The following is a 10354-nucleotide window of genomic DNA, read 5'->3' as shown; positions in this document are numbered from 1 at the left end:
TATATATATATTTATATATATATATATATATATATATATATATATATATATATATATATATATATATATATATATATATATATATATATAATATAAAATAGTTATATATTACACATATAATATAAGAAATAACTATATACATATATACATATATATATATATATATATATATACATATACATGTGTTAAGTATTTACATAATATGCATAATATGTATATTATTTATAATATATTATATATATATATTATTTAAACCTAGTTTACACCTGCAAACGCTTTTTCATAAAACGCTATTGTTTTTAAATCTATGTTTTTATTTCGTGTTGCACATACAGAACGAGTCATTTTACAGAGGAGAAAAATGATTCTTTTATTTTTATAAATCGGTTAAATAGACAAAAATGCAACAAGGGAAACACAGAAAGTCTAAGATTCATGGATACAGTCTGAATTAGGCCCACCTACTCTTTACAGATGCAGAGACAATCAGGAAGAAAATCATAAAACACATGCGACTGCAGCGGGGTCGAATGTACATCGTATATTGCATACTCGCATACCACATATTTATTCCATACCGTTCTAATAACAACTGATGTGTTCAAGAGACAAAATAAAACGTTTAACTAATCTTTTTAGTCTTCCCTGGTCAGAAATGGACGGCCAAGCAAATAATAAGACAACAATTGCAATGTGGTTTAGTCAGTAAGTCATGATTAATAAACAATCTTGGAAATATATATATATATTTTTTTTGTATTTTATTTTAGGGTTTGACCTTAAATAGGTATAACATGTGGTGCTCAATTTGATTGATGTTTTTAAATAAATACTTGTGATTTCTATGGATCCATTGAAGCGATAAAGAAGTTTTGCACTTCAAGCGCATTTCAAATCGAATTGAATGAATTGTATTCACAATCAGGTGTACGATCACGTAAATAAATCCTCATGCAAACGCATGACGCCCGCTCTGTCCTTGTCAAAGCATCGGCTTTAAAATCTAAACTGCGATGCCGTACGAGTAGCGTTAGTGTAGTTAACATTTTAACACGCACATAAAAAAAAGGGAGTTTATCTCAAACGCAGGATTACATTTTCACTTTCGCTTTTCCCACGCACGCCGAACCACGCGAAAAACAGCCCAAGTTCCTCCCTCCGGGCATAAACACTCGAAGCACTTGCTTAACAGGGAAATCGTCACACTTACTTCTGCTCTCACTAAAATGCGTGGGGTTTCAGATTATTATTTGATAGTTACTTCAACTTCGCGGGTCACCTCGAACTTTGGTAAATACGTTCTTACGCGCACGGCTGCCTTTGGTTTCGGCGCAGGTGAGCGGATCGAAACAAAGGCGGGGTTTTTATTTGGCCTTCTCGGGGGCCACGGGGTCCGTTTGCACTCCGGCATCAGAATGGCGTTTTTGGCCCTGCGAGACACACCAAGGCATAACGCAACATTAGTGATCCTGACTTAGCAAGAAAGCGCGTGTGTGTGTGTGTGTGTGTGTTTTTTTTTTTTGTTGCTCATCCGTAAGGGAGCCTGAAGCAAAACCCGTCTGACAACCGGGCCTTTATTAGCAAAAAGCAGATCTTGCTCCAACACGTCTTTAAAGAGCAGCTTTGGCGAATTTGTGCGCTTTATTATCTCCGATCGTTTAGATGTCGCCGCGCTTTTGTCCGAGATAATTGGGATAATCCTGCTTAAAAACAACCTTAATATTTATGTTTATATTACGTGACAAAAGGCATTTTTTTATTCGTGAAGAAGTTATGTATCGCGACAAAGATGCGATGAGATTTCATGCAATAAAAAATGTACTGTCCAATTGAATCGAATAACTTAAAATATACGATTTTTCTTAAAATGCGATACAAAAAAAGTTGCCGTGGATATTGATCGACTTAATCTAGGTCTAGGTTGGCAGTTGAGGCCATCTATTGGCCATACGCTGTAAATATTGATTTTTGATCACTGCTTAAAGATTAATAGCCAGCAATATCGAAATGCGTGTTAAGATGATAAGATTTCATGCAATATTATTAGATTCAATGTAATAAAAAATGCGCTGTCTAACTCATTTTAAATATTAAATTCTTTTTTAAATCGTTATTAAAATGCAATAAAAACAAGTTCCTGTGGAAACGATGGGCTAATCTAGATCTAGGTTGGTAATTGAGGCCATCTTGTGGTCGCACACTGTAAATATTGATTTTTTGCATTTCGATTCCTCACCTCAAAGATCACCGTTTTATTATTAATAGCTCGAAATAATCAGGACGGTTAGACGCCGGCAGCATGTCACTGGCAAGCTACACACAACCGAGTTAAAGTACGCAGATTGCGTTGTGCGCGTGGGATCCCTAGCCCGGGACGATCTCTGGGTTTCTACTTAACCAGGTTTTTGAAGAACAGCTGGAGGGAGTTCCTCTTCTCCAGCTTGCGGGGCATGTTAGGGGAGGCGTTATCCGTGCTGTCGAGCGATTTGTTGTCCGGGGCCGCTTGCGGTGCGGGAGCGGCGGGTTTCGGCTCCTCTTTGGCCTTCGCGGGTGGAGCGGCTTCTGCCGCGGGAGGAGCAGCTGGAGTCTCCTTCTTGGCCTCCGGCGCCTCGTGTTGAGAGAAACAAATGGGAGTCAATTAGATGTATTTTTTCATTCTAGTGCACGTTATAGTTTAGATTTTGTACGCTCTTGTTCAAAAGCTTGGAGCGATAAGTAAACGCTTTCATTCAGCAAAAACGCATTAAATTGAGCAAAGAGATCAGACAGCATTGGCATTTATAATGTAACAAAAATTCTATTTAAAATAATTATGTTCTTTTAAACTTTAAAGCATCCTAAATTATGTTTTCAACACTGAATATAATTAAAGGACATAAGGACATTAGAATGATTTAAGGTTTTTTAAATAGTAATCATATGTCATGATATAATCATAATATATAATATAATCATATGTCATGATAATTGCCTTTGAAACCACTATAACCCCAAACTTTTGAATGATAGCACACACACACACACACACACACACACACACACACACACACACACTGAATATATTAATATATATATATTAAGAAAGTCACAAAAAAATTATGTAGTCAAATAAAGTACATAGTAAACAAATAAAAGAAAAGAAAAAAGTTGTTAAATAAGTTTTAAAATTTGAAAGAAAGGAAGAAGGGAAGGAAGTCTGAAAGTAAGTTTGAAAGTGTAACTTTTTTTTTTAAAGAAAAGTAAAGGAGAAAAGAAAAATGTTTTTAAATGTTTTAAATTAAAATGTTTAACAAAAAATGTAAATAAATACATAAAAAAACTTTAAAATAAAAAAAGAATAAAAGAAAGGAGGAAGGAAGGGAGTTTGAAAGTATGTTTGAAAGTTTGACATTTTTTGAAAGGAAAGAAAAGAGAGTTTACACGAAAAATGTAAATATAATATAAAAATATAAGGGTACAAGTATTAATTATACAGAAAACAAAGGCCATATTATACCGCTGCAATATTAAAATGATTAATAACTGTGACACTGCAGTGATACTGTAGATGCGCTTTGACTCAGTTGGACTTGTATTATCAGAGAGGACTGTGAGATTCAGTCAGTGTGGTTAATGCAGAAGGGCCTGATCTAGCGGTGTTTACCGCTGCAGCCGTCATGAGGGAGATGCTGGCGGCAGCGCTGGACGCCGCGGCCTGGATCCTGCTGCTCACCTGGCCGAGCACAACCTCGAATTCACACACAGCCGTTACTGCATGCACAAACGCATCTGATACACTTCAGAACACCTGCGCTGCAAGCATCCCGCCTTTACCTTGGGTTTGAACATGTTGCCAAAAGTGGATTTCTTCTCTAGTTTCTTCTCCTCTGGTTTCGGCGCTGGCGGTTCTTCAGGTTTGGCGGCAGCCTCCAGAGTGCCGCTCTTAGACGCGGCGACCTGATGAGTTCAGAGGAGACCGTTATACGCAGCAAATGAAAACAAACAGTGGGACGATTTAAGAAGATGGTCAACTGATCGTGTGAAAGAGATACAACTTAATACAATTTGTTGTGTATGTCTGACCAAAACTCTTTTCCTTTTGGCACATTCCAACGTTAGTGTACAAAATAGTACAAAATCAAAAGAAATGAACAATTTTGTTAGCTATGTTGCAAACAAGACTTGCAAGAGAGGATCCCAAATCTTCTACACTTTTCTTACTGGATTTGTCTGCTGCTTTTGACACGGTTAACCACCGGATCTTCCTGTCAACGCTATTGAGAAAAGGCATCTCAGGAACCACCCTCCAAAGCCTTGAAGGTACCTTTAACATCTAACTACTGGGGTGCCACCGGGCTTAGTCCTTGGACAACTTCTTTTCTCTGTCTAAATGGCATCACTAGGCTCTGTCATTCAGAAACGAAATGGCTTTTCGTATCACTGCTATGCTGATGACACTCAACTCTACCTTTCATTGCATCCTGATGATCCGACAATAGCTGCTTGCATCTCAGCTTGTTTAACAGGCATTTCTTGCTGGATGAAAGTATCCTCACTGTCAACTTAACCTCAGCCAAGACGGAACTGCTTGTGGTTCCATCAAACCCATTGGTTTCATTAAAATTTCACCATCCAGTTAGGCCATGCATCATCCATGCCTTCGACAAGAGCCAGAAACCTTGGAGTTGATGTTTGATGATTAGCTGACTTTCTCAGACCGCACTACTAAAACTGCCCGGTCTTTTTGCTTCAACGTCAAGAAGATCAGGCCCTTTCTTTCAGAACTTGCTTCACAACTCCTTGTTCAAGCTCTTGTTCTGTCCAGGCTGGACTATTGCAATGCTCTTGGCAGCTCTTCCAGCCAGTTCTATCAAACCTTTACAATTTATCCAGAACGAAGCAGCAAAATACATTTTTAATGTGCCAAAAAGAATGCATGTCACACCACTGTTTATCAATTTGCGCTGGCTACTAATAGCTTCTCGCATAACATTCAAGGCATTAATGTTACTTCAGACTTATGTGCTCTCTAGAAACTTGCATTCTGTAAATGACCATTGGTTTATTATGCCATCTAAAAGAGGTACATATATATATATACATTATATATATATATATATATATATATATATATATATATATATATATATATATATATATATACACATTATATATATACATTATATATATATATATATATATATATATATATATATATATATATATATATATATATATATATTTTATATATATATATATATATATATATATATATATATATATATATATATATTAGTTTGCAACCCAGTTAACAAAATTTGTAAATAAATTGTTCAATTGCATGAAAACAGATATTTTTTTTTCTTGCTGCCAAAATATATATTTAGTTGCAACTTTATACCAACCTATAGTATACCAAAATATATTTCTTACAGTAGCCTACATTTAGGCTAAATATAAATATGGATGGCCTGCTAGTAATCAAAAGTAGATTATATACTTGTAATCATTATATTCCAATAATAATTCAGATAGTAATTAAAAAATGTGGAGGGCAAATATATCTGTAGACACTAAAAATGTGTTTATGCATTTAAAATAATATATTAATAATAAATAGAATTATAATATTAAATTAATATACAAAATATGACCAAATTAGGTCTTGAAATAAACGTTTTGTTTAAATAATTTCAATATTTACATGTATATACATTTATATATTTATATTCCTATTCTTACATTGATTATATTTATATTCAAATCATTTGTTTTAAATGTGATTAATCATTTGACAGCACACACACACACACATATAAAATGTATGTATATTTTGAGCTATATTTATATTTTATATATTTAAATATATTTTTGTGCGTGGGAAATGAATTGCAATGTATTTATTTTACATTTATTTATGTATTTATTTATTCATATATTTTTTTAAAATCCAAAATAGGCAACAAAGTTGAAGATGTAAATGTAAAATATATATTTTGGGGCCAATTTTGACGGGTACAAAACAATAACTGACTGAGAATTTTCTCACAAAGGTTACAGTCAGAGTTTGAACGCTTAAATAATTTTAAAAGTTAGATAGGTGTAAAAAAAAAAGTGAGTTCTGCAACACCGTTTTATACACTGCTCATAGAAAGTGCCAAGCATGCATGTGTAAGATGTAGAAGAACGATTTTTTTTCAGAAGATAGTCCCACCACCGTTCGATAGACAATCGATCAGCTAAATGTATTTACCTTCACCTCAACCGGCTTTTTCTCTTCCACCACAACAGGCTGCAGGCAAGCACACATGGGCATTAATTTTGCAATAATCTGCAATTCCTACGGCACTTTACACTGGCCGTTCATCCTAGCAGGGACAAATACTGAGTCACTGGTTACACAAAGCCTTTACAAGAGCCTCCGGTCTGGAATAAATCTGATGTCAGTTATGAAGTGGTGGAATGGAGAGTCACATGGTTTAATTGGCGGCTGCTGTGACATGAGGTAATGGCTGCTGTCAGCATGATGTCACCATAATGGACCTTCTCTGATTCATTCATTATTTCCGATGAGTTTTCCGCTAATTGAAAGGCATAATGTATTATGGCTGTGTGGAAAAACATTGCAAACGCATTTTCTGCCTTTGCGCATTATGTATTATAATCAGAGCCTAAAATTAACATTCGCCATAAGCCAAATGTGAGTAAAGATCAGCACGGAGGAGAATATGAAACTTTGTTACACACCTGTTGGCTGGTATTTTTTGTTTTATTAATTCAAACAATGCCAGAGAGTGCATTATGGTTCAGCATGACTATTACACTTGCAAGACTGAGTTGTAAATATATAAATGTATAATCTAATAAATAGGCACTTCTTTCACGCTTTTTAGTAAACGCTGCTTTGAGTCAATTATCATTATTGCTATTATTCTTGCTTTTAGTGTTTACTTTAAGTATACTTAAATATTTAATTGACCACTACTACTATTATTATTATTAATCTAATTCTAAAACATTATTATAATAAAATAACCAATATTATAGTGATATTTGTTTATTGATTTGTTTACTTTTAGAATGTGATTAAATATCAATAATAGCAATAAAAACAATACAAATGAAACAAAATTAAATCAAATAATTCTTAATTTATTTAATATTTAATAATTATTATTGATCAAAAACATTATTGTTAAATACTTTTAATTTAAAAATATTATAGTGATTTTTCTATTATTGATTACCTTTTTATATTTAATAAATAATAATAAATAATAATAATAATAATAATAATAATAATAATATAATAATATAATCAAAGTGTTATCATGAAATATTAAAATATTTACATAGAAATAATACAAATGAATATAATATATAATAGTAGTAATATTATTATTATTATTATTATTATTATAGCAATCTGATCTGTTTCCCTAATTTGTTCTGTCTGTTTTTAAATTAAATAATGCACATACAGTTTCATGGCTGGTAAAAAAAAACAAAACATTTATAACCAGAAAATTATGGCACTGGCATGTGTGGCACAATGCTAAGATTTTGGCTCTGATTCCAGGAAAAATAAAAGTAGCTCTTTGTATTAATTTGCATGTCTGAAGTTAACAGTAATGGGTCAGTTCTGTTAATATCAGAAGAGCCTGTGCTTGTTATTACCACTCCTGACGTCTTAGCTCTGGCTCCACCGCTTGTCGCCGCTTGAACTTTTGACACCACCTTGCCTAGCAACACCTCAAATTCACATTACTCTGTTATAGTGTGCCACATACGCTACATATAGATCTGACACGTACGACAAGAGTCCAAAGGCTCACCCCAGAACCAGGCAGAAGGCTTATTGTTACTGCTGTCAGGTTCGGGCTTACCTTTGAACGGAAGAGTTTGCTTAATGCACTGTCTTTAGTTTTGCTCTTGGCAGATCCCTCCGCTTTTGTTGCAGCTGCTGCCGCTGCTTTTGTTGCAGACCTTCCTCTTTCTTCACCGGCTCTGCTTTGCTTTCCATCTTAGGTGGTGCTGGGGGTGGAGGAGGAGGGGGTGCCTTGGGTGCTTCCTGTACCTTAGAAAAACAGCACGGTTTGTTTGATTTCAAGCGTAAAAAACAGCAGGTAGGTATACATTTTTATTTATAGAATGCTTTATTGTCAGCAAAGCACTTTTCAAACGCAATTCTTTTTTACAGCAGGTTTCCTGTGGAGAAGTGTATCAGAGGCGCTCGTGAAAATATGACTGTAAAAAGGTGGAAATATTATAAAAGCAATAAAATATGCGATGTAAATGAAATGGCTCACATTTGTTGATGGTGCTGGTGGGGTTTCTTTCTGTGACTGAAGAATAAATATGAGGAAAATAAATATAAAGTATAATCTTTATTTATTTATTTATTTATTAATACAACATTTATTTATTCTAAGGATGGTTAATTCAATTCAATAAAATTAAATAAATGGATAATTAAGAAATAAAATGTTTATTTAATTAATTCATTAATTCATTCGTTCATTCAAATAAATAACAGATAATAAAAGTAATTTAAACTCAATTTATATGCATTTATTTCAACATTTATAAGGAATGCTTTGATATATAAACAATGTAATAAAATACTACATTTTGTATGTATTTGATATTAATGAATACATTTATAAAGCATGCTTAAATAAATAATGCATGCTTAAAGAAAGATTAAATAGATAAATAAATAAATAAATAAATATCATACATCATATGTAAAAAAATGTAAAAATGTAAAAAAATGCTTAAATAAATACCTTGATGTGTTAATAAAATGTGTATTTATTTTATTCATATATTTATAAATAAAGCTTGCATACATTCATAAATTATTTATTTTATATTTATTAATTTCTTTATAATTTTTTTATTCTTGGATGAATGAAATTGAATGAATGAATGAATGAATGAATGAATGAATGAGTGAATGAATGAATGAATGAATGGGAGTCATAAAAAATTACTAGGTTTTATAATAAAAATATTCATAATAATTATTAGAAACAATCCCCTGCAGAAAAAAACGTATATATAAATGAAAAATATTATGACAATAATTTTAACCCTTAAAACTTACAATAATATAATATAATGAATATGAATGAGTAATGCTGTAACAGTCAAGGTTTGTGTTACCTGTTCTTTTGAAGCATCTGGACTGGCTTTAGCTTCTTTGCTCGTTTTGGTCGGAGTGACCTTCGCATGCAGAAAAGAGAACGGAGACAAGTGAACATTAGAGTGACTGTGAAACACCATCAGGGTGGCGTGTTTCAGCATATACCGCTCCTTCAGGTACTCCATCTCCCCAAACCGGGCCTACCCATCCAAGATATCAAAAATATAATAGCCGTCTGTCAAAGCCAGACACAGTTCAGCCGGGCTATCTCTGCCTCAGGCGCACAAAGAGCCCGCTGGCAGGGGCCGATCCCAGCATGCTTCTGCTGGTGAGTCAGCCATTGTCCTCTGGAGATGGCGTAGGCCTTCCCGTGCTTCATCACAACTCCGAACGCACAGGCCTCCCTTGTGAGCTCACATTATGCAGCAAACAAAAGCCTGCCACAGTCTGACATGTCCAAAGGATCGAGTTTAACAGATTAAAGACGCAGTGTAACAAACACCGCAATGATGGAGTAAAAAAAAAAGCATCATTGTAGTCTGGCTCAACAAGCCTAGATTGTTCGGTAATAGACAACCGCACACTTGTTATGCTTACAAATAATATTCGGTGAGCGATGCGGGATTAAGCTTCTCGATAATATTTAAAACGCCAGCGAGGGCACGCATTTACACTGTCTGACATTCAAAAGCACTTAAAAGCGTACTTACAAATGTTTTGAAAAAGTTCATAACTGTCTTTTCTGCTGCTTTGACCTCCTCTGACGGGTTGTTTTCTTCCACAGGACTGGGTTCGAGAGCTTCAGCCTCCGGCTCCGGCTCTGGCTCAGGCTCTGCGCTGCTCTTTATGTCCACTGGATCCTATAGACAAGTCCAGAGAATTAGCCCTCGGGAATGTGTTACAGCCCTTACAGCTGATGTGGAATAGATGCATTGAAATAGGGGCACAATTCCATCCATGCCTCTGCCTACTCGAGCCAGCGGCAACAATCAACCTTTTATTAACGCCTGTTTCCCCCCCTCACTCATTGATATTCAGCAATGTGCTGGACTTAACGTCTGCGTGTGTATCTGAGGGTGAAATCTGTCATGTTTAGATTGTACAGTATGTGGTTTATGTGGTTATATTTTAGTGGAAATCAGTTATGTTGAACATATGACGGATATGTAACTCCACGACAGCTGGCTGGTGACGACTGGAGTACAGTTACAGGAGCTTTTTCGTTAG

The 10354-nt window shown here is 34.5% G+C and overlaps 1 protein-coding gene and 1 long non-coding RNA gene across 3 annotated transcripts; both read right to left on the bottom strand.

The window, feature by feature from the left end:
* Positions 1–344: 344 nt before the first annotated feature.
* On the bottom strand, positions 345–8002 carry bcas1 (brain enriched myelin associated protein 1). Its single transcript, XM_043230096.1, has 7 exons — positions 7895–8002; positions 7657–7731; positions 6233–6271; positions 3814–3936; positions 3644–3727; positions 2399–2608; positions 345–1430 (listed from the first exon to the last, which is right to left on the bottom strand). The coding sequence occupies exons 1-7, from the start codon at positions 8000–8002 to the stop codon at positions 1365–1367; spliced, it is 705 nt and encodes a 234-aa protein (XP_043086031.1). The 3' UTR covers positions 345–1364.
* A 7-nt stretch (positions 8003–8009) lies between these two features.
* Positions 8010–9797, bottom strand: LOC122332838. Of its 2 annotated transcripts, none has more exons than XR_006248546.1 (3): positions 9148–9797; positions 8289–8324; positions 8010–8050 (listed from the first exon to the last, which is right to left on the bottom strand). It is a non-coding gene; the product is annotated as an uncharacterized LOC122332838 (long non-coding RNA). The 2 variants fall into 2 exon arrangements; XR_006248545.1 differs by having other exon boundaries at positions 8017–8056; positions 9148–9796.
* Between the last annotated feature and the right edge of the window lie 557 nt (positions 9798–10354).

Source organism: Puntigrus tetrazona, unplaced genomic scaffold (assembly GCF_018831695.1).
Source record: "Puntigrus tetrazona isolate hp1 unplaced genomic scaffold, ASM1883169v1 S000000148, whole genome shotgun sequence".
In the NCBI taxonomy this organism is placed as follows: domain Eukaryota; kingdom Metazoa; phylum Chordata; class Actinopteri; order Cypriniformes; family Cyprinidae; genus Puntigrus; species Puntigrus tetrazona.
This window is presented reverse-complemented; position numbering and strand designations above follow the sequence as displayed.

Coding starts and splice junctions, on each gene's coding strand:
- bcas1 (XM_043230096.1), bottom strand. CDS start 8,002: ATGGAAAGCAAAGCAGAGCCGGTGAAGAAAGAGGAAGGTCTGCAACAA. Junction 3,937..6,232: donor AAAAGCCGGTTGAGGTGAAG/GTAAATACATTT, acceptor TGAACTCATCAG/GTCGCCGCGTCTAAGAGCGG. Junction 1,431..2,398: donor AGCTGTTCTTCAAAAACCTG/GTTAAGTAGAAA, acceptor TGTGTCTCGCAG/GGCCAAAAACGCCATTCTGA.